The 25,715-nt window shown below is 35.3% G+C and overlaps 1 protein-coding gene across 6 annotated transcripts in view; it reads right to left on the reverse strand.

Moving 5' to 3' along the window:
* MPDZ (multiple PDZ domain crumbs cell polarity complex component) overlaps positions 1–25,715 on the reverse strand; it is a 134,662-nt gene that overhangs the window by 103,193 nt on the left and 5,754 nt on the right. For all 6 annotated transcript variants that reach the window (XM_008689848.2, XM_040631441.1, XM_008689844.2 and 3 more), the window contains exons 3-7: positions 6,404–6,613; positions 5,877–6,016; positions 5,025–5,238; positions 4,171–4,299; positions 1,928–2,137 (exon numbers count right to left, since the gene is read on the reverse strand). In XM_008689848.2, coding sequence (XP_008688070.1) covers positions 1,928–2,137; positions 4,171–4,299; positions 5,025–5,238; positions 5,877–6,016; positions 6,404–6,613 — 903 coding nt within the window. The remainder of the gene's footprint in view (positions 1–1,927; positions 2,138–4,170; positions 4,300–5,024; positions 5,239–5,876; positions 6,017–6,403; positions 6,614–25,715) is intronic.

Here is a 25,715-nt window from a genome sequence, read left to right on the forward strand (position 1 = left end):
GAGAAACATAAACCTTTCCAAGGAAGTAAGCAATCTATTAGAAGCAGAATTCACATACAGGTAAGTTGGTTGCAAAAACCCTGCTCTTAAACTGCTCTGCAGTGTGTAAAATTGCTGGCAGAATGTTAAGAGCCAGAGTGTCCACTCAGGACCCCGTGTCCCCTAACCTGCTGCCACTACTATCTGAAGTGAATAGTTGATTCTAACACCATGAATAGGAGTTAATCTATCTTCCAGATAATTTATTAATACACTGATGATGATTTTGAAACCTGCGAAATGCAACCAAAAAAATGCGAATTCAGAGAACTTAGGGATTATATCGGTTCTCAATACTGCTCAGGTCCAGAGCTAGAAAGAACGCAGCACAGTGTTTATATCCATAGGGCCTTGATCAGTAAATTGATGATGCAGGAAGTAATTTTATATTATTTTCTTTGAGATGGCTATTTAAAATTGTTACTGTATTTGTTCTGTAAATTCAGACTTTAACGTAAAAAAGCTCTTTATAAGGAAAGCTTGCCTTTCTGCATCGATCTTCATTCCTGAAATGACAGCTGAAAGCAGGTTTCTCTAACACGTAAAACTGTTATTAATTATACGCTGGGCTGCAGGGCAAGGTTCTCTGAATTCAGCATTAGTAGAATAGCGCAATAAGTCATCAGCAAGCTACCGGCACTGGGTACTTGTTTGGTACCAGCAGACTCCCCAGAGAACCCTACAAAGGTCACAACAGAATGAATGTTCAAATGGACATACAGGTTGGGGCTAGCTGGTAAGGTTTTTTCATTTTCTTTAAGCGAACTCTGACTATATCTCACTGATAGTCCATCTAAGTGAGATATAATTTTATAGTGAAGTTTATTTTTTCGTTGCACATAATTATCTGTGCAAACTTAGCAAAAGTTTAAAGTTTAGATAATTACAAGAAAATGACAGGATGAAATCTGCTTCAATTGAAACAAATGTGTTTTCTATTTTTAATAAGACTTATGCGAGTGCTATTTTAGAGGGTGGCAATTTGACTATCGAATGGTTTTAAAAGGGGCACAAGCTTCAGAAATGATGATATGCACAGAATAGATATTTTTCTAAGCTTTCAATTACATCAAGTGGTTTTCGGTATTGCATTCATTTATATATTGCTGAATAAAATGTTTTGTTTACCACAAAAGAATGTGATTTAAATACTTTCATACACAAGCTTTCTTTCTTTACTTCTTTTTCTCTGCAAAAAATAGCAAATAACTCAGTCCTAAAAACAACAGAATCATGGAAATTTCAAGTGTTCTAATAAAGTTTTAAAGGGCTTGTGGAGGAGGTTAGGCTATTAAAAAAGAATCTGTAGCAACTAATTAGAAAAAAACTTTAACAGAAAAAAATCATAGATGTTTTTAGATCTATGAGAAAGGAATGTGGGACTTGCACTTGCTATAAAGCTTATCTAGAAATTGGATGTAATTCTGTTCTGAAATATTTAAGAAATTTTTGGATAAAATTATTTCGTTGATACTCCCACCCCTTTCCTCTTCCCAAAAGGAAAGTTACTGAAGGAGAATGACTGGAACTCACAGCCCACCTAACAGAGAGCCTTCCAGATAAGAGAAAGATAAAATTCAACATTTTAGTTATTAGTGGCAAATAATTCTTTAAAATTTTATCATCTTTCAAAAGATTATCTTCATAAATGTGCTTAGAGAAAAATTTAAAATAGTAATCTAGAATTTTTTAAAGGAACCTATTTTTCACCTGTTACACATGATTCCTAATTGATAAGATATTATTAGTGCTGAAACACGTCTACACTTGAATTTTCATTCTTTAGCACTAATATGTGAATGAATGTCATCAAGTCTAGTTTCTAAACATCACTATCATCTAAATGCTATTGTCTATGAGGTTCCTGTAACTGTTTCTAACGACTTACCCGCATTTCTGGTGTAGAAGGTGGGGATGAGGAAACGGTGATGCCCAGAGAGGTGGGTGCTGCTGGCTCTTCTGTGGCACCTCTTGCAATCGTCAATTTCACTCTGTTTCCACATTGCCTGAGCACCTGTGCTACTTGCTCACTGCTCATTCCTGCCAGATCCGTGTCACCAATCTTTAGAATGTGGTCTCCACTGCATAATCGTCCATGCTGAATAAAGAGATCGGTTAATCAGGCTACTAATATTTTAATTTCATCAGAGAAATCGTAAATGAGGGAAAGAGAATAATTTAAAAACAGCAGTAATGTGAATTACCAATCACGGAACATTAAACATGTGAATGTTACATTAACTGTCTTTTGACGCATCTTATCCTTATTCAATGTGATATAAGTAAATGAAATTCACAAACATTCCTTAAATCAACAGTTAAAAAGAGCTTTTCAGTTTGATTTCTACCCACTATATACAGGAAAATATTAAGCCTTTTATGTTTTTTGAAAAATGGAAAAAAAAAAAAAAGAAAATGCCACCAAGCAAAGATGAAGTGTATGCAAATACACATTACTCAAAAAATATAGTATAAACAACAAGAAAGCAGTGAATTAATACCACGTTTCGTTTCTGTCTTGCACTTTCAATTTAAAATATCCCTAAAAGGATAATTTTCAGATGAAATAGATGAAAATTTAGATAGATGAGTCTTATAATCCTCCATACAAGCACTATTCACTAGAACTTTCTACAGTGATAGAACTGTTCTGTATCATTCAATACGACAGCTACTATTGACATGTGGTTACAGAATACCTGAAATGTGTCCAACTAAGGAACTGAATTTGTTATTTTATTTAATTTTTCAAATTTTTCCTTATTTATTTTAGAGAGAGAGCTCAAGCGGTGGGGGTGGTGGGACAGAGGGACAGGAGAGAGAATCTTCAGTGGACTCTGTGCTGAGCATGGAGCCCGACTCAGGGCTTGATCTCATGACCCAAGGGATCACTACCTGAGCTGAAACCAAGAGTCGGACATTTAACTGATCATGCCACCCAGGCACCCCAGGCATTCATTTTATTTAATTTTACTTAATTTATTTAAATTTTAGAAATAACAAGTACATACAAGTAGCTATAGTATTGGACAGTGCAGTTCCATACTGAAGACAAAGCTTAGTTTATTGCAAACCAGTCAACTGGGGAATTTCATTAAATACTGTTAGAGGCTGGCTAATATTTAAGGAAGAAAAAATGCATATTATTTGCTACTGTCAGTACCTCAACTGATAAAGCTGCCATTAAACAGGCCTTTCACTTACGAATATGAGAAATATTTGATGAACTGACTTCCTAGTTTAAGTTCAAATACACACGCAAAAACAAACAACTTTATAAACAAAATGTTATAACCAAGGCAAAATTTACTTAATATTAGAGCTTCTCAAATTAAAATATAAATCATAACTAGTAAATGTACAACAATTTTTCTCACATTTTTCCAACAGTGTCACAGAGAATAAATGGCAATGCTTTAATGAACTCTTCCGAGTGATAAAAATAGGCTGTGCTTCATCTACAAAGATGACACAAGTGACCCATCACTAAAGGGACAAGTTGAATCTTGTTTTTTCTCTCAATAATAAAGTATTCCTCTTTCCATAATACCTTGTGGCTATAAAACAGCTGACTAGGTTTATAAATATGATTTATGATCATAAAATAAAAGGTAGCTACCTCTACAATGATCAAAACCATAACCTGGGCTTTAGCCTGTGGTTTTACAAGAGTCTTAAGATCATTGCCTAAAACTCTAACCTAACAGGTGTCTGGGTGGCTCAGTTGGTTAAGCACCCAACTCTTGACTTTGGCTCAGGTCATGATCTCAGGGTCATGGGATCAAGCCCCGCGTCAAGCTCTGCATTCACTCAGCAGGGAGTCTGCTTGAGATTCTTTCTCTCCCTCTCCCTCTGCCCCTCTCCTTGTGCCCGAGCACTCTCTCTCTAAAATAAATAAATCTTTAAAAAAAAAAATAATAAATAGAACTGTAACTTAAGATCAATGTCCCTTTTCAAAGATCTTTCTCCCAGGGCTAAGATAACACTTCAGGAAAAGCCCAGCAAAACAGAAGCTTCTAACTCAGCTTCTTTGACATTACATAAGGCCAAAGTTTCTTCTAACAGCAAATATAAAAGATGAAGGCATATAATTTGATAAAACAGCATAAAACACCTGTTGGAGTAACTTACCTGGTCAGCTACTCCTCCAGGCAGAATGGTTTTTACTATCACTCCAGTTGCTTTTCCTCCAACAATGCCAAATCCCAGTCCAGATCCATCGTTCACCAGTTCAATAGTCTCCACATGCTGCCAGTGAACCTGAAAACAAAACTCCTACATGAATTTGAAAAAATTTGGGAAAACTAAAACTTTTATTATAGTTGAGATTTTTGTGACTATTATTTTGTGATTAGTATCAAATAATGGAGTTCAGACATAATAATTAGCCTTAACAATGTCCCTTTGGTTTAGTATACTTCCCTTTCAACAGATTGTTACTGCTATTGATATAATCATTCTTGAAATTATCAATACATCTTTATAGTGACTGAATTTAACCAGCTGAAGATAGGCACTGATTTGCAAGATCCTTTGTAGAACTTCTAAAAAAAGAAAAAGATCAAGGAGAAATCATCACCTGTTAAGATTACCTTCTATAAAATCTTGCCTCACAGGATTTCAAATTAGAGGACTCCTTAAAGTCACTGACAGCTAACTCAAACAGTGTAATTCTGTAATTTATAAAGCAAAATCAAGAGCATTATTTGTGTGCAGATAGAGGCAGGTTTGTTAAAAAAACTGATTTTTTTTTTTTGGAGGAATGTGGTCAACTAGAAGAATACACGAAAAAAGATAAAAGATGATTTAGAAGGTAGTAACTTAATCATAATTAAATAACTAACATTCCAAACTAGAAAGAGTTAAAAGAATAAAATGGGAAAAACTCAAGAAATACAAGGACCTACAGGAAATGGAAATCTATAGACAACCAAAAAGAATTATAAAAACAGTATCTGTCCCTTTTACAAATCTTACGTACTCACCGGGTTAGAGTGAGCTGAAACTGTGCTGGCTGCAGATGGAGAACGGGATACTATGGGGCTGATGAGCTGAGGCAATGAGCCTCTGGCGATAACTAGCTGGACATTATCTTTGGCTTTCTGCAGGATGCTGATAGCCTGCTGATGTGTAATTGTCTGATCAAGTGCCTGTCCATTGATAGCAAGGATCTGATCGGTTTCCTTCAGTCTTCCATCTCTATCAGGAATGAAAAAAGGGATAAAAGACATGACAGCTCTCAAGAAAATGACAGCTTCTTTGCCATATAGTTTCAGGTTATTTTTAAGCCAGTTTTCTAATGTCCACACTTTTTAAGCTTTTCCCTGCAATTTCACTTTTAAAAATGGAAGTTTGGGCTCCAGTTACCCACCCCTAATCGATCCCTCCCATTTAAAAGTCACCTTCTTTATAGCTACTCACTCAACCTGTATGTTTTGTCTTAGATGTTCCTATTTACTACAAATAAACACAAAGGTGTATACATTGAGTTGCTGTTTTGAGTATATTAACAAAATATTGCTCAAGTTATAGTGGGTCATTTGTATACTTTTCTATATTGCAACTTTTAAATCTAACTGAAAAGAACCCATTTAGTAATAATGAGAATAATGTCCCTTTCCTTCCTAAAAAGTGACTATGACTGTATTTAGAAGATATTCTCCCTTCTAAGGACTTGCTTTTTATCACAGAAATGTTAAATATTTCTAAAAACTGATTAAAGCAGATTATATTAAGTTTCTGTTTTTATTCACTTTTCTTTCTCTAAATTCTCCCAAGGTCATCAACACCTTCTGAATACAGTATCAAAAACAGAGAAGATGCCATGAGAGTCTTACCTGTGGGCCACACTGCCCTCTTGGATCTCTTGCACGAATATTCCCAGTTCTCCCCGGTTTTCACTCCTGAGTCCCACAACACTAAACCCAAGGCCTCCACATGGGGGTTTGAGGAGCTCAAAAACTTCTACGTGGCGACCCTGTTCAGGAAACAAAGCAAGAAATTAAAATTAAAAGTCAATCACACCATTCACAGTTATTTTATTAATGGCATTACTAAGTTTAAAAAAACAATTTAAAAGAAATTTCTCAGATAACCTTGTTTACTCATCACCTAGAATGATGTGTTTTATTATTGACCCTGAAGAATAAAAAAAAAAAAGAAAAATGAAATAGAAAAATTTCTGATCCATCCGAACTCACACAAAATCCACTTCTTTTCCATTTCAATTTTTTCAGATGTTATAAATATAATTTAACAATATACATTATATATTTATATAATACAATATAAATATATACATATTCTTCCAATTATTCAGGACTTGTTCACACTGTTCTATCATAATAGAAAGAAATGTTCTTACCTGGGCCATATTTTTGATTAGTTGATCAAATTCATCACAAGCAGGTTTCCCACTGACGTGTGGAGTACCAGATCCTGTAAATGCTTCCAGATTCCCATTATTTGAGGATGATAAGAACAGTTCATTTTGCAGAGTAGGAATTACAGCTGGGCTGGGATGTGGAATGTGAGCATATTCGACATTTGAAATTGCTGATGTTGTAGTGTTTACCTAAGAGCAATATGAAGATTATTAACAAATTTGACATTCCATAAACTATTTCATAGAAGACATCCCGAGGGGTAGTAATGAAGTAAGTACACAGGAAATTTCGAAATTTCCATACCCTTTTATTTAGCAACTCTATTTTAAGAAATTAATTTCAAAGAGAAATTGTGCATTTGTGTATTACAAAGATGTGTGTATAAGGATGCAGCATTGTTTATTGATGGAAAAATTTCAAAACCTACGTCCAGTGTTCAACTTTAAGGTACTCATTAAAACACACATGAACATACACATTCACATGCACACTCAAGTGAAAAAAGGCTAGTTATCAAGCAATGTGTACAGTATGACACAATGCACATTCAAAAAAAGATGTTTATATTTATATTAAACGTCTGGGAGAATATATACCAACCAACCAATATAACATTAGTTGTCCCTGAGAGACAGGGGGCAATTTAATCTTCTATATTCTTGAATTTTTAGAACAATATATGTAGTAAAGAATTTGGTCTTTCCTGAAGAGAGGTCTGACCTTTATCCCCAGCTCCTAGGAAGTAACCTCTAAGCCCTTGGACTTCCCAGATATTCATGGTTGGCTCCAAGTCCACAAGATATCAGCCCAAACTGACACTAAGTTAAATCACATAGGCAGTCAATCATGCCTATGAAATGATACCCTAATAAAATTTCTGAACACCAAACTCAGGTGAGATTCCTCTGTCATACTGTCCTGAAAAGGAAACACTTTGTGAGGAAAATGGCAGCTTCATATTTGAAAGCCTCTCAGGCTGCTCTATGCATCTCTTCCTTTGGCTGATTTTTTACCTGTACCCTTTCTTTATAATGGACCATAAGCATGAGTACAAAAGCTTCCAGTAAGTCCACAGGTCCTTATACTGAATTACTGAACCTGAGGGTGGTTTGGGGAACATCCAGAACTTGCAGTTCCTCTCAGAAGTGAGGGTGGTCTTTTGTGGATTCTTCCCTCTAACTTCATAGTTAGACCTTAACTCTTCGCTGTTGGTGTCAAAAGTCTCCAACAGACTTGGAACCTGGAGGATTGTGTCCTAAAGCCTCGCAGTTTGGCTAACTCCAGGTACAATGACATAAGTAACAACAATGACAAAAAAGATCATTCCATTCTGGAAAAACATTCTATGATTACTTTTATGTGCCTGTTATACAGAGCATCAAGTTAAAGCTAAATAATTTCCCATTTCTGTAGGGTGTCTGTACTGCAAATTTTTACCCACAATTATTTATCAGAAAGAGTACATCAATGATGCTTTTGCATTTCTCTCTGGACTCATCTCCTGCACTGTGTCCCTCACGCAGGAGACTCCAGCCATACTGACCCCTTCATAGTTCCTCAAACCAAACTGCTCACTCTATCAGCCACGTACATCCTTCCCCAACATCTACATGCTTATTGCTTCCCTTCATTCGGGTGTGCTCAACTTCATCCCAGAAAAGCCCTCCCTGACAGCCCTACCCAAGACAGCACCCCACCATTATGCTCTGCGAGCTTACCCTGTCCTGCTTTTCTTCTTGGCAGTTGTCATGGACCCTGTTGCATGGAGCTTCCTTCCCAATCTGTGTGGACAGACTAGAATGTAGAATTCCCCCGTGGAGGAACTGGACTGTTTTATTCTCTCTTATATCCTTATTCTCTGTAAGAGTGCCTTGCTCAGAGTTGGCATTCAATATACATTTGCAGAATAAATGTTTATTTTTTTAGGGACCTGCTCTGATTTCATCTCCCCGACAACCCTCCCACTATCATTATTTCCATTTTTCAGATGACAAAATTATACAAAGTCACACATCTAATAAGTAGATTTTTTCATCATGGTGTTCCTATGTCTGTTTTATACACATGACAAACAGTCATTTGAGATATCATTTCTGGAAATAAGACATTAGGTAAAATTTAAGTTGACAGAGCAATCAAAATATTTTACAACACATCACCAATCCATGCCTAAGAGCTTGTTACCTGTCCTTAAAACCATACAGAAAGTAATAAGTTAACAAAGTTACCAGTAATCCAACTTATATTGGCTTATATTATATTATATTGGCTATCTACAATCACAGATGAAAGAGAGATCATTGTGTTGAGAAGAGGGTTTTGGGAATCCTTTCAAATGATTATTTTAAAATCTACAGCAGGCATGATCAATTATTATTTTTTCAAAAGCAAGCTCCTTATGCCAAACTTGATTTTTTTTTTATCCTGAGCCATGGCAATTTCAATAAAGTCTGCCAGCAGAAGATACACCGCTCAGGTTGAAGCAGATGGCATAATGAAATCTGTGACAGGCTGAGGATCCCACACACCAAGACCTAATGCCTATAGTATGTTTGCATAGGAGAAAAATATTTGGACTTCTGCTAAGGTAAGCCAGAATGAACAAATCACATTCCAAGAATCGAGAGTTTATCTACATGAAGTTAACCAGCGAAACAGAAGCTCTGATTTTATGGAAGACTAGGTGTGAAGGCACTCTAAAAGTTCCAGGACCAGAACAAGTACAATACCATGAGAATCATATAAAAGTACTGAATATCAGTGGTTTTTTCCAAATTTGTTAAAGCTTTAACCAATGTCAATGACTCCTCCTGTCTCCTCCTGGCCCTTGAAGTCTATGTAAATATAAGAGCAGAGCTTAAAGAGATCACATATTTAAAAACTAAAATTTAAGATATCATCATACAAAAGGATTGTTTTAAAATGTGCAGATTTACACTGAGAAAAAAGCACAAAGGCACCTTGTGACTGTGCTGTAACTGTTCAGTGAAATGGCTTTCTGAACTCCAGTCTCCTTGAGAAACAGGAATGATTTCATTTGTCTCGATAGACCTGTTCATAGCAGACACAGCATAAATGTTTAATAAAAAAAGCTTGATGCCCATCTTGGTTTATAAATATAAAATAAACAGAAGAAAACACAACTATCTGGTGATTTTTATATACAGATAAACAATCTGTATAATTTATGGAAGTTGCTAGTAAATGAGCAAGAGTCACCAAATAATTATCTGTTCTCTGTTTTAAGTTCTGGCTGAGTATTTCAATCTAAAAAGGCCTTTTATGGTCTTAGTAAATAAACATATTAACTTAATTTATGGATTTGAATTACTGCTAATACCTAAAACATAACTTAAAATGAAGGTTATGTAAATTACTCAATTAAAAAGTCAAATTCTTTGTAAAAAGGATGAAACACCCTTCAGTATTCAGAAGTATAGATGAAGTCTTCTTTTAAGATGCAGTCCGTGGGGAGGGCGAGGGGGCCTGGGTGGCTCAGTTGGTTAAGTGTCTGACTTCTACTCAGGTCATGATCTCAGGGTCCCGGGATCCTCCTGGGTCAGGGTCCCCACTCAGCAGGGTGTCGGCTTGTCCCTCTGCCCCTCTGCCCACTTGTGTTCTCGCTCTCCCTCTCTTAAATAAATAAATAAATAAATAAAATCTTTAAAAAAAACTAGGATGTAGTCAGAACAGAAATTGGTTCAGTTATTTCAAAAGGCCAGATAAAGCAGAAATCAAAAACCCAGGACAAATACATAACTTAAATACTTTATTTTAACTTAAAGCATGAATATACTCATTTACAAATATCTTGATGCATGAGAGCTACCCACTTCTTTCTTGTATGAACTACACTCATTTAATATGGCATTATTTTCCATTTCAGTCTCTTTAAGATGAAGCAAGAATCTGGACACTTGAGAAATAATTTCATTAAAGAAACCTGGATTTTTATGAGATCTTTCTTCAGTGTTTTACAGTTTGATCACACGCAATTTATCAACAATTGTTTTATCAATTCATTTATGTAGTCTTTCAAAAGAATTTAAGTAAGTTTTCATGGAAAAAATCATTTGCCATAAATTTTTATATTATATAACAAAGCCATGTAATTATAAAAATAATTATGACAGGCAAAACAGCTCTAAAAATGACTGATGAATGCCCATTTACCTGGTGACAGCTGCAGAAGCACACACAGGAGAAAATGCCTGAAAATAAGTGTGTTGTGCTCTGAGCATCAGTCATACGCCTTACAGGACAGTATCCTTTCACGAGCAAGTCACTTATTTGGAGGTGTGCTAAGAGAGCTGCTTCTGTAATAGCATTCCAAGGAAACAAAAAATTCTCTTTAGTTCTATATACAATTAAGCTCACCCTGTGGGAATAGCCATATCAGAGTAACCCTTCCACTGAGATCAATCAGAAAATTTATATAAAATGCCATGAAAAAAGTCTTTAAAGTTTTCAAAAAGAATGGGGCTCCTGGGTGGCTCAGTCGTTAAGCATCTGCCTTCAGCTCAGGGCGTGATCCTGGTATTCTGGGGAGCCCTGCGTGGCGCTCCCTGCTCTGCTGGGAGCCTGCTTCTTCCTCTCCCACTCCCCCTGCTTATGTTCCCTCTCTCGCTGGCTGTCTCTCTGTCAAATAAATAAATAAAATCTTTTAAAAAAAAGATATCAAAAAGAAACAATCACTTCTGCCATATTCTATTCATCAGAAACAAATCAATAAACCAACCTTTGCCACACTAAAGGAGAAGAGATCACACAAGAGTGTGAACACCAGAAGGCAGGGATTATTGGTGTCAGTCCCAGAGGGCTATCATAGCAAGTCATAGTAAAACTGCTGAAAGCCAAGACAGAGGAAGATCTTAAAAGCCACCAGAAAAAAAAAGGCACCTTATCTTCAAAGAAGAATAAAACTGACCTCACCAATCAATGAAAAACAGAAGACAACAGAATAAAAAAAAACTAAAAATGAAAACTGTCAACTTCACATTTTCAGAATACCGTCCCTACACACATACACACAGTGTTGCTTCAGAATTGTACTAAAGAAATACACAAGTAAATTCTTAGAAGTACAAAAGATCCCTCATGGAATTTCCCTAATGCAGAAAAGACTGAAGAGCACAAAAAAGGGTTTAAAGATTTGAGTAAATTGGGGTATGCCTGGGTGGCCTGGTCTGTTAAGTGTCTGACTTGGTTTCAGCTCAGGTTGTGATCCCGGTGTCATGAGATCGAGTCCCACATCGGGTTCCGCGCTCAGCGGGGAGTATGCTTGAGATTCACTCTCTCCCTCTGCCCTCCCCCTGCTCGCTCTCGAACTCTCTCTAAAATAAATAATCTTTTTTTTTTTAAAGGGAGTAAATCAATGGTAATGTCTTTAAACAATAAATAACATTTATGGAGTTTTAAATACAGGTAGGCATGAAAGTACATAATAATTACTCAAAAGACACAAGTAGGGTACAGGAAGTTGAACTGTACTAAGTTCCTTTCATTTTCCAGGAAGTAGCAAAAGTTCCAATTAAAGTAAAATCAAAATAAGTTAAGGGTAATATATCTGACAAAAAACTCATGTCTGGCCTAAAAGAAGAAAACTCAGATCTCAATGTTAAAGAAGATCCAATTAGAAAAGGAACAAAGACATTTCACCAGGGAGGATAAGTGGATGGCAAATAAGAACACAGAAGATGTTCAGCATCATTATCCATTAGAGAAATGCAAATTAAAAGCACAAAGAATACCACTATATACCTATCAGGATGACTAAATAAAAAATAGTGACAATACCAAATGCTGGTGAGAATGTGGAGAAAATGGCCTGCTTGTGCACTGCTGGCAGGAATGTAAAATGGTAGAGCCCCTCTGACAAAAAGTTTGGCAGTTCCTGAAAAAAACTAAACATGCATTTACCATGCAACATGGAGATTACACTTTTAGGCATTTATTATACAGAAATTACAGTTATGTACACATAAAACCACACAGCAGCTTTATCTACAAGAGTGAAAAACTGGAGGAAACAAAGGGTCTTTCTCTCAAGAGGTGCGTCCATACCATGGAATAATACTAACCAATAAAAAGGAACAAAATATGAATATACACAACAATTTGGATGGTTTACAAGAGCATTATGCAGAATAAAAAAAAGACAATTTCAAAAGGTCACATACGTTATGACTCTATTTTTATAAAATTCTTGAAATGATTTAATTATAAAGACAGAAAGGTTGCCAGGGGACAGGGGTGGTGGCAGGGAGGGAACAGGGCATAGCAATAAATAAGTACACAAATCTATTCAAGAGAAAGAATGGTACAGACTGAAAAAAATTGATGGACATTAAACCATTATAAGTTTCCTTGGTTTTAATATTTTACTTTAATTGCCAAGATGTCACCCCTGGAGGTAACTTGGTGAAGTACATATAGGACCTCTCTATACAATACTGAAAAATTACTGAGAATCTATAATTACAAAATAAGTTTTTTTAAAAAGTTGACTCAAACAGGCCAAGGATACTTACTATAATCTTTAGGGTAACCACTAAAAGAATAATACAATTAAGTATAACTAGCATATTAACAGAAGAAATTGATAAAACTAGAAGTGAAATACAAAAAAGAAAAAAATGAATAAACAAGACAAAAAACCCCCAAAAATTGTAAATTAAAACAAAATTTATTAACAATTACATTAAATGACTACAATTTTAAGATTGTATAACACAACAAAACACACGTACATGCTGCTTACCAGAGACACAAATTAATAATAGAAAAGATAAAGATGAAAGTAGAAAGATCCGCCATACATACATTAACCAGGAGAAGCCTGGTACACCTGCCCTAGTATCAGATGAGTGGACTTCAAGAAGCGTTACTAGAGATAAAGAAGGACACTTCATATAGATAAAGGGTCAGTTCAGTAAAAGACAAGACAGTCTTAGTCAAGTAAAAATATAACCTCAGGGGCGACTGGGTGGCTCCATCAGTTAAGTGTCTGCCTTAGGCTCAGGTCATGATCCCACGGTCCTTGGATCTAGCCCAAAATAGGGCTCCCTGCTAGGCAGGGAGACTGCTTCTCCCTCTCCCTCTGCTGCTTCCCCTGCTTGTGCTCTCTCTCTGTGTCAAATAAATACATAAAATCTTAAAAAAAATAAAACAAAAATATAATCTCAAAACAATTAGAGCAAAAGGGCAGATCCAAATAAGAAACAAATTCACAATCATAAGTAGAGATTATAACTTAAATCTCTTTCAGTAATTGATAGAATGGGGGGAATCAATAAGGATATGAAAGATCTAACAACATTCTAAATAAAGTTGATAGAGTCAATATAAAAAAGCAGCTCTATTTCCTAGAAAAAAACAACCAGAAACTACAACTTAAAAAAAGATTGCATTTAAAATATGATAAAATTATTTTAAAAAGCTGGAATACAACCTAAAGTTTAGAAACAGAGCCGCATATATATGGCCACATGATTAAGTGTGCGAATGTGAGGGAGAAAAGAATCTTTTCAATAAATGGTTCTGGTTCAAATGGATAGTCAAATGGAAAATTAGTTAACATACATACTTTATCTCATACCACAGCTGAACTTTGGAAGCTAAACCAAGCTTCTGAGAGAAAATCTCTATATCCTTGGCATAATCAATGATTTCTTAAGTAGAACAAAAAAGACAATACACATAGAGGAAAAGTTTTACAAATTAGACTTTATTAAAATTTAAAAAAAACACCCTCTGGTCATCAAAACATATAACTAAGAGAGTCAAAAAGCAGGACACAAAGCAGAAAAAGACAGTTGCAATAAAATGTCCAACAAAGAAGTTGTATTCAGAAAATATAAAAAAAGAAACTCTTGTAAGTCAATAAGACTGACAAACCAACAGAAAAATTGGCAAAAGACTTAAAACAGGAACTCCACCAAGGAGGATAGCCAAATGATCAATAAGCATATGAAAAGGTGCTCAGTATCATTAATCATCATGTGATACTACAACATACCCCCCGGAGTGGCTAGGATTGGAAAAACAGAAATTTAAAGCTGACATCACCACCTGTAAGCAAAGACGAGGAGCAATGAGAATTTCCTTACATTGTAGTGAGAGCACGGGCCTACAACTGCTTTGGAAAACAATTGGCAGAATTTACAAATGCTGAACATGTACCTTAAGACCCAGAAATTTTACTCTTAAGTAAACATCCAAGAGAAATTCACACTTAATAAATATCAAAGGACGTGTGTTAGAACGTTTATGGCAGTTTGTTTGTAATAGCCAAAAACTAGTAAAAAATTACAATCAACAAAGTACAGATATAGTCTAGTACATTCATACAATGAAAATTGAAAAGAACTACAGCTACGTGTAACACGATGGAATATCACAGACACAAAGTGAAGACAAAGCCAGGAACAAAGCCTGTATACTCAGATTGCATTTACATAAAATTCAAATACTTATTTATGGGATAACAGTCAAAACAGCGTATGATCTGACCTCCACAAAGAATCTAAAAAAGCCGATCTCCTATAAACAGTAGATTGGAGGTTGCCAGGGTTTAGGGGAAGGGGGGGAGATGTTAATCAAAGGGCACAAACTTCCAGTTTTAAGTAAGTTCTGGGGATCTAATGTATAGTGTGGTCACTATAGTTAACAACACTCTATGGTATATTTGAAAGCTAAGTGAGTAGATCCTAAATGTTTAAACCACACACACAAAAAAACGTTATTACTGAGGGGACAGATCTGTTAATCAAACTCACTATGGTAATAATTTCCCTGTATATTTGTCTATCAAATATCACTTTGTATATCTTAAACTTACACAGTTATATGTCAATTTTATCTCACATAGGCTGGAAAAAAATAGTGATTCTTTTGGGGAGAGGATGAGGACTGACTGAGGGGATGCACAGTATTGTGGAGTGTTAATAATTTTCTATACTTTGATTAAGGTGAAGAGTTATATGTGTACATTCAATTTGTACCAAATTCTTGACCTATGTAATTTTGCCCTTTCCTGTATATTAATTCTCATTTTTTTTTAAGTTTGCAAGGTAAGTGATAAAATCAGAGCACAGAAGCTGAGGCACTCCGATAACTGATATAACGTACACTTCCTGAAAGAAAGAAGGTGCTTTGAACAGCTTCTGTATTATCAAGCTAAATCTTCTGACAGAAACTCAGAATTTAAAGTTCAATTATCAGGCATTCACCTTAAGTGAAAGAGAATATAGAAACTAGGTATCTAAAGATGAAGCCAAGTCTATTACTGTGATGTATGAGCCTCTACAGGCTTGATATGGATTCAAGTGGCTAATTCCCATCTATAGAATAAATCCTTCAACAAGTGCTCAAGAAGAATCCTCAGCAAGTGCGTTTTAACCTCCGTAGCACACGTAGATTTTTCTTTCTCAAAGATTATGAGTTTTTACAACTTGTAATCATTTAACTTCACACCAAATTACAAGAAGAAAAAAATAATCATCATGCCATCTAATACTTTTATGCTGAAGTATTCTGACCCACCCTGATACAAGGTTGATATATTAGTGAGATTTCAAAATTATATTTTTTTCAATATCTATTATACAAAATTAATTTAATTCCAAAAATACTGAAAAAGATCAATGTCTTAAATATTTTGATCATATAAATACGATCTATGTACTTAAATTTAACCAAATATAACATCTTCAAATATGTAGATTTGCTTAACTAAATCTGTTAAAAATACTGAAATATTGACTTCTTATGTTTCATCTATCCCTTCTGGGTTTTTAACTGAAAAGGAAGTTAATATTATTAGCTCTATTTTAATGGCTAACATCAATCTTTCCAGAAGTACTTGTATAATTATCTAGAAAAATGCTTAGGATCAAACTGAATTTCCTAAAGCATTTTTATATAGATTATCAAAACCCGTTTTCTGGTCCTGTTATTTTGACCTATTCTGAATGCACAGAATAGCAATGAGAATAAAGTGACCCAAATGCTTTTATAATCTGATGGATATTTCTATCATTTCAAAGCTAAAATATATATTATCTTGCATTAAGAAAGAAAAATGACCACTGCTTTTACAACCCTAGTTTTGGTAGACTTTAAGTAAATTTATAAACATAGTGCTAGTTCAATTTCCCAATTTTTTGTTTGTTTGTTACTCCTTAATGTAATGAGAAATAAGAAATAAGGCACTCTCTCGGGAATTTGCCATAACAGGTGCACCTCATGGAAATGCAGACTGTTGTTGTTTTTTTTTTTAATCTGCACCTTGTCTTTTCTTCTTGCAGAACAAGAAAAGTGCTTATTTTCTTGTGAATTTACAAAAATGCTGTAAAACACTCTCTGGAACTGATCCCAAATATGAGATGCAAAGATGGACAGGATACCAAGAGTATTCAATGAAATACACGACCTAAAATGGTAGCAATCACATGAAAAAAAAATTTATACATAATAGAATGGTATTTCAAGTTTGGAAGCAAGGGAAGCCTCCTTTTCCATAAATCTTTCAGTGAAATACTGATTAGAGCACAACTCTGATGCATTATTGAACAGGCAAACCCTTGCACAGTAATTGATGGTGGCACTCTGATTTAATGATCCTTATTTTTAAAGCTAATTAAAGAAATTGAGTTGCATGTTCAAAGGGGATTAGCTTAATGTGACGAGACTATTTTGGACATAAAGTAGCTCCACAGCTCCCGAACTAAACACGATACAAAATGGAGCAGCAAATTATAAGGTGGAGGGAAGGGGGGCATTTTCTGATGGAATAAGCATAATTTCACATTTTCTATGTGAATTTCTTTTCATTCATTCAAATACTTACCAAGCACTTAAAATGTCCAAGACATTGGGCTCTAGGGGATGGGACAGTAATTAAAGAGATAAAATGCTTTGCATAATCGCTAATATGTTAGATATCCTATAAAATTGTTCCATCAGGCATAGTTCACCCACCTACTAAGATAGAATACCTTTCTTTTCATAGCTATGAATTGTTGAATAGCAAAGCAGATAGTGGATGAGAATTTGTAGATATTCTTAAAGTAGCCACTGAAGATCATTGGCTGATAAATGTAAAATATAAGGTTATTGAATTTAGAAAATAATTCCTTAACCCAAGAATGTTTAAGCAGTCATTCTGAGTAATCAAAATGTAAATTTTCTGCATATGCTGGTAAAGTTTCAGTGGCACATTTGTCCTAAAATTCCCATGTGCTAAATAAAAAGGATAAATGATCAACCAAGAAACTCAAGATGGAAGGCAAAGAAAAACATGAATTAAAGAGTACCTAAGACTCTCCTTGTCTTCTCCCTTCTGTTATTTAGAAAGGCATATATAAACGATCAATAATCTACCTAAAGCAATGCCTATTGTTATAGACTACTAAATGACAAGATGAAGTACAAAACTAAAGTCTATACAACATAAGTGATGTTGTCAAGTTAAATGAATGGCCACATGGCAGGTTATGCTATTTTAGAATGTTCTAGTCTTCACTCAGAGCTGCATCTATGAAAATTTTATTTATTCTTAAAGTTGCATAATTAGAATCAATACACAATGCACAATGCACTAAAATGTCAGCTCAGTCAGCATAATGCAGAGTATTCCATGTGTATTTTATAAACTAATTTTTAAAGGTCTAAATTTCACTAAAATCTATAGAAATACTCATAGTTGAAAAGATTCGAATTCCTCCTCAATTTCCTAAAATGCATATGAAAACTTGAGTAAAGATTGCAAAATAACCTGAACTTAAAACAATCAGTTTTACTTTAAACTTTTTTCATTATTGTTATAAAATAAATTTTAAGTTTACCATTTAAAAAAAAGTTAGGTTCTACAATAAAATAAGGTATTACAGGATTCTTTAGCCTATCCCCTGAGTTCCTGAAATTCCAATTAAAGTCCACTAATTTCAAAAGCAATGGTTTCTTTCCCATACTTGTTTGATCTTTTTTGATGGTACTTTACTTTTTATTGTTACTAGGGGAGAGATGTCTGCGATAGCCTGGGGAAAAAAAGAAAAAAAGAAAGAAACTATTCTTATCAGCTCTTCTCATCAAGAGCAATAGTCTATTACCCGCCCCCTCTAAGTAGCTTTAGAAAGTTCTTGATGAAGCATCTGGGTGTCTCAGTTGGTTAAGCAGCTGCCTCTGGCTCAGGGTATGATCCCCAGGGTCCTAGGATCAAGCCCCCTGTTGGGCTCCCTGCTCAGCGCGGAGTCTGCATGTCCTTCTGCCTCTCCCCCTCAGCCCTACCCCTCCATCTCCCCTTTGGCCCTGCCCCTCACCCTGCCTTGTACTCTCTCTTGCTTGTGCTCTCTGTCTTTGCTGGTGCTCTCTCTCACTCTCAAATAAGTAAATAAATAAAATCTTTTTTTTTTAATTTCTTGATGAAGTAGTTAAAATTAGTTTTATTCAATCTTGACTCTTGTGTATACATCTCTTTAATATTCTGTGATTCAAAATGAGAAGTGAACATAATACAGTTCTGCTGTATAAAAAATACAACTCTGGTTGGGGTGCCTGGGTGGCTCAGTTGGTTGAGCATGGCTGCCTTCTGCTCTGGTCATGATCTCGGTCCTGGGATTGAGCCCTACACCTGGCTCCTTGCTCAGTGGGAGGCCAGCTTCTCCCTCTCCCTCTGCCTGCTGCTCTCCCTGCTTGTGCGTACTCCCTCTATGACAAATGAATAAATAGACTCTTTTTAAAAAGAAAAAAAACCCAACTCTCATCTAGAGGAAAAGCATTACTGCTTGAGTTGCAAGCTGAACTAGCTATATTTCTCATGAGCACCATATTACCTGAAAAAACAAAGTAAAAAAAATGATCCTACCAACTTGGTATGTGGCAGACAATTTCTCAAAAATAAACAAAGTAAGACTCTCACTTCAAGGAAAACATCTGACAGTAATTGTTGCCAATAGTAAAATTTGAGGTTTCGAGTGAAAATTAGAATTTTGGAAAACTTGTTATCTGCCACCCTGAGCTTGACACCTTTCCATAAGTTAAAGACTATTGATAATACCAGAAGCAATATTAGCAAGTATAAATTTTTGATATTACATAAAGAAATGTGAAACAAATTTTCCTGTTTTTCAAATTTCCCAGACAACCAATTTATTACAAAATTATGCATGGCTGAAAAAGAAAATTCAAAGCACAAGATAGATTTTAGTGTAACAGAGTACAAAATGTTCATTGATTTGGTTTCTGATTCCACCTTATAACTAAACTTAAAGAAACCACCAATAGGGGCACCTGGGTGGCTCGGTCAGTTGAGTAAACTCAAGTCATAATCTCAGGGTCATGGGATTGAGCCCTGCAGCGAGCCCTGCAGCGAGCCCTGCAGTGAGTCCCATGCTAGGCTCCATGCTCAGTGGAGACCCTGCATGAGATTCTCTCTCTCTCTGTCCCCACTCCTGTCCCCTGCTTGCCCGCTTGCCCGCTCACACGCACGTGGTCTCTCTCTCAAATAAATGAATAAATCTTTAAAAAAAAAAAAAAGAAAGAAAGAAAATACCAATAGTTTTGGTGCACTATTAAAAAAGGATATCCATAAAAACGCCATCCTCCTCCCTCTGCCAGCTAAATATCTGCATGAGGGCAGATGTTCTCCATATAGATCAACTAAAATAAATCCAAACAGATCAAATGCAGAAGCAGATATGAGAATCCAGTCTTCTATTAAATAACATTAAAGAGATGTGAAAAAATGTAAAACAATGCCACTCTTCTAATTTTTAAAGCAATGGATTTATTACTACTATTTTCAAATGAATTAATAAATATTTAAAATACTTCTCAATTTTAATTTCTAACTTGATAAATATCGATGCATAAAACCACATAAATTAGAGCTCTTTGAGGTCTTCAGTAATTTCAAAGAGTGTAATGGTGTCTTGAAACCAAAATGTTTGAGATCTGTTGCCTTACCATATTAAATTTCAATTAGGAGGAAGAAGCACCACGAAGAGAACCAATATTTATTGAGTGTTGGTAAGCACCCAGCTATGCCTTAGAGTTTTTAGATCCATGTTATTTAGTTCCCATATTACAACTAATGGAGGGGCAAAAAAGAGGTTCAGTGAAGATAAATATACATATATATATGTATATATTCGTTTTAAGAAATAAACTCTTGTTTTAAGTCATCCACTAATAAGTATCAATGCCAGAACACAAATCTGTCTCCAAATCCTATTAGACTACACTGTCAGCATCCGAGCTCAGCTCATAACGAAGGCCTCAAATCACCAGGATACCCTTAACACATGTTCATTACACTGCTTACAAGGACAGTGAAACAAAAGCGAAAGAGCTCTATGATTAAGACCTGGGGTCTGATGTCAGCCAGCCTGCATTTAAATACGAGCTCCACCATTTAACCTCCCGGTGCCTCCACTTCCCTATCCATAAGATAAAGAAAATGACATCATCTAGTACATCTACTACTACTATCTACTACTTTAGAGTGTTGTTGCAATGATGAAACAGAGACTTACAATAGTTCCTGGCACACGGCGAGAATCTCGTACATGGTAACCCCTATGATGAAGATGGTTGTGATGAGTGGTGCCTCTTTCCACTACGGTTACTAAGAAAAACACTAGGTCTTCAAAGTAACGTCAGTTATTTGGCTAACGTATTTATACTAAAAATTATTTCTCTGGCAAGAAAAGATAATTACTGATGCACAACAGTTCTGAATTTTCATGAATATTTAAATACCCCTTAATTAAGCAATCATTTATTGAACTTAAGTAAAATATCATATTAGGTACAAAGTAGTCAAAGATGAGTATGGCATGATTTTATCCCAAAAGTAGTAAATCGTTTTCAAACAAGTCTGAAATGCACTTAATTCTAAAACTTTTTGTGTTTGGTAAGAACAAATGGCAAGCACAACGTGGCATATACACCATGGTCTGGGCATGTGTGTTGATGCGTATTTGCAGAATGTCTTGTCTTTATTTAAATCTCAACACTTCTGTGCTTTCTTAGCAAAACTTCCAAGGGAAAAAATTTAAAGAATACAGATTGACCAATCTTATCAAAGTATGCTGAAACTTTCTACATCAAAGGGGTGAAAGTATTCAAATTAAGTAAATTAATATACCTTAAATGCCAAGACAAACAGAAATTTAGAAATTGAAAACTTAGGGGGCACCTGGGTGGTTCAGTTGGTTAAATGTCTGACTTGGGCGCAAGTCATGGCCTCAGGGTCCTGGGATTGAGCAGTGCCCGGTGGGGGGGGGGGGGGAGTGTCAGAGCTCAGCAGGGAGTCTGCTTCTCCCTCTCCCTCTGCCCCTTCTACCCCTTGTGCACACGCACTCTCTCAAATAAACAAAATCTTTAAAAAAGAGAGAAAAATTGGAAACTTAGATGAACATGTTAGAATGTTTGTAGTGTTTTTTCTATCAGTCCCACATTTCCAGAAGACAAATAAAACTGATTCACAGTTCACAGTCTGCTTAGAGAAAAATAAAACCAAACCTTACAGACAAGTTTAAATATACGGAAATGGGCACATGAAGACTGATGGTACTTTGTCACATTGTCTCTCTTTCCACTATAATCAACTCAGTTCACATCTACTGTGAAAACTAGCATAATTATTTAAAAAGCGAATGAAAGTTCTGGTTTATATTAAAAAGGTCCTCTGATTAAAATCTGGGGAAGAATTTAAGGGAAATGGCAAATCTTAAGGAATCTGGATTTACTAAACATTAAGTGCATTTCTCTTTAGTAATGCTAATAACTGTTTTCCCAACCTATTTGTTCCTTTATAGCAGAGAACCAGGGTTTAGAAACAGTGTAAATTAAAAGTAAAAAAAGCACTTACTTTGGGTCAGACGGACTTACATTCTTCTTCTAAATGTACCAATGAATAATTGTGTGGTCCAGATTAAGTTACACAACGTCTCTCAAACTCAATTTCTTCATAGACAAAAATGGGGATCATACACACCTCATATAGCTGATGGACTCAGTAAATGAGACAATGTCCACAGCACAGAGAGCTTCCCAAAGGTGATGGTGATTGTTTTTGTTATACAGCTTCAGATGTAAATCAACCTCTATTGTTCTTAAATTCTTGGGTTAAAAAATTCATGTACGTTATAGCCAGTAAATTTCACATTTTCTCCCCCTTCTTCAAAGACCATTTAACTTTGTCACAAAAACACCATACAATTAGCACCATTTGCTGTTTTAGACACACATGCATACCCAATAGCAAGATGGTGTTGCATTTTAATCCAGCACTGTATAAAAAGCTTGAACAGTGCCTTCTTGCCCAGGATAAAACAAGAATTTTAGTCCCTCAAAGGCTCTATATTTACAAACTTTTGGTTAAAGGAACAAACATTTAAAAGCTGTTATTGTACCAAAAATAAAGTATTTGAAATTCCTACAGTAAATAAACTCTATGGTAAATGTAAAAACACAAGAATCACTCCTTCTCTTTTAACTTCTCTTAGATAATGTATGTTAAAGTCTCAAGAAACAGATACTTTCCTGTTAGGCCATTGCAATGCTCTATCATAAAAGTAAAACCATTTTGGGGGTAAGAAAAATATTTTTTCATTTTCACAAGCAACATCAACTTGGAAGAATTCCATTCCATTTTTAGATCATTCCTGTTAATGGGGTCAAGGCATATTTTCTTTCTCTCTGTACTTCTCCCGCACCCCATCACCAAGTCTTAACCTAGGCATTCTTGGGAGACAGCAGTTATTCCCCCTTTATTGATAGCATGCCTACAGATGAACTTTCTCCATTTCAGTCTCAAATTAGAAACCATAGACAGAAGAGTGATTTTTTGCCATTTATATAAGTAATAAAGCTGAGGAAACTCAGACATTTCTGCTCCCTACCATGAATCCTACAAAACCGTATCTTTCTGATTACCAAAGTCAGAATAGAGCAACAAAATGCCCAGTTACCCAAATTCTCATCTCTCCATCAATCTAAAAACTATAACTATAAAAAATCACCAGGGCTGCTGATGCCACTGCTTAAAAGCAACATACCTCAACAGTTTGGCCATGAACCTGATTTAGCAGTTTTATAAATGAGTACCCACAGAATAGTACCTCTTCAGGCATGCCCCTGCATAGTGGTGCTCCAGCCAACACCCCCTGCTTACATCAGACACTTGAAAGTAATTCTGTGAAGTATACATTGACTATTTCTTTCTCCAGGATCTCTGAAAGTTGTTCCTCTTTTAAGACAGAGCATCGGAAAAATAAATACATGGTGTACAGTATACTTTAGCAGAAAAACCATCACTAAATTAGGATGTGATGCTGTATTCATAGTGTGTACTCTCAGTATACCTCGTTCTTGGAAAGATGAAAGCAGCATTTCTTTGAGGAACCATTCATTTATTTTAATGATTATAATTAAAGGTCTTATCTATCAAAATATCAGTAAAACCTTCACCTTAATTGTGTTCGGCAGTTTTACTATAATTTTTAAAAATGTGGAGAAATAAAACAAATGATTGTTAAATACTATATTTAATAGAAGTGTTAGAAAATAAAGTTAATACAATTTTCAACTTGATACAATCAAGTTTGATAAAGAATGCTGAATGCAAAAGAGGAATGATGAAAAACACTCACACAACCTCCCCCCCAAAAACTCTACCTTAATAAATCCTTCACAACCTGGCTCCCAAGTTTCCTCCTTTGCCAAGAACCCACACATAGGCTGTTAGCCTGATAACGCAGATCTGTAGGTGACTCTGTATCAGGCTTTCTCAACCTCAGCACAAAACACAGTATAAGCCCAATATTTCTTTGTTTTAGGAGGATGGGCTTCGCACTGAGGATGTTTAGCAATTACGTGCCAGGAGCATGGCCCCTACCACCCCCAAGTTCAACAGTCAAAAATGTCTCCACATATTGCTATATGCCCCCTTCACTTGAGAACAATTTCTGTCTACCCCTGTAAACACTGTTTCCTCTACCTGAAATAATTTCCCCATTCATGGCAGAAAAGTCCTACTTATTTTTCAAGACCCATCTTACATGTTACCTCCAATGTAAAGTTTTCTTGTAAAGTTAATAATTCCTTATCCTGCTCACTTTCTTATCCCACTCACTTTCTTATTTAGTTACTTAAAACAAATGTATGTTCTCCTTCCTCCTCCAGATAATGAGAACTTCTGTCTTAATTATTCAGAGTATTTTTACCGATTTTTATTAATAAATGATTATAAGCCTTCTAAAAAAGCACCCATGAGAAAACCCTCCCATTGCCGAGGAAAATTTGGCTCACTGAATGATGTCTTACACTGAACAATATATAACCCTCCAGCGCTCTCTCACTCTCTCTGTGCGTGTGTGTGTGTATATTTATATTTATATTTATATAATTATTGTTGCCTTTGCTCACGAGGAATGGAAATTAAATGATAATACTCAATTTTAGTAACCCAAGGTCCTTGCAATATCCAGTTCTCTGATATTTTTATTTGGTCTTTGTTTATATTTGCCTTTGAATCACCCATTAGTCCATACGTTTTGCCATGAGCAGTTGTTCCAAATTCTTTTGGGAATGTGAACAGGTAAAACTTAAAAGCATAGAAATATAAGACAAAAATTTTATACCATGAACACTGTATTTCAAAATAAAAAAGAAGGATACATTTACTCTTATCAACACTGAACAATAATTTCCAACCTGATTCTACGTTGTCAACATCTCTCCAATTATCTCAAGAGATGTCATAAAATTTCCAAAGAAAAACTTAGAAAAAAATCTGGCTTCAATTTGTATGCATGTATATATGTATACATTATGCATTTGGATAATATGCATATAAGCCAACACTTTGCTGGGAAAAAAGTGAGTGAACAAGGAGCCTGGAAATATCAAACAACAAGAACAACAGCAAAATAATAGAATATCATACTCTAAAAAGGCCAGAAATCACAGATATGGAGAAACCTCCAGAATATGCTGAGCCCTGAGGCTTGTTTCCCATATCAGCAGCATTTGTAACCTCAATTATATACATTATTTCTTCAATCCGAGAATTGGTCTCGGTTGCCATAGCTTCAAAAAAAAAAAAAAAATCTCAGTGATGTCAATTTCTAAGTATTAGTCCTAAATTTCTACTGAAATTATTAATTTTAATTCACAGTTTTCCTACAAATAACTCAAGGTAAAAAGACATTTAATTTCATGTCTATGGTCAATTCATAACGCAAGGCAATTAATTAATCAGGAAAGTCGTATCCACCTCTACTG

Source organism: Ursus maritimus, unplaced genomic scaffold, assembly GCF_017311325.1.
Source record: "Ursus maritimus isolate PB19 unplaced genomic scaffold, ASM1731132v1 scaffold_17, whole genome shotgun sequence".
Classification (NCBI taxonomy): Eukaryota; Metazoa; Chordata; class Mammalia; order Carnivora; family Ursidae; genus Ursus; species Ursus maritimus.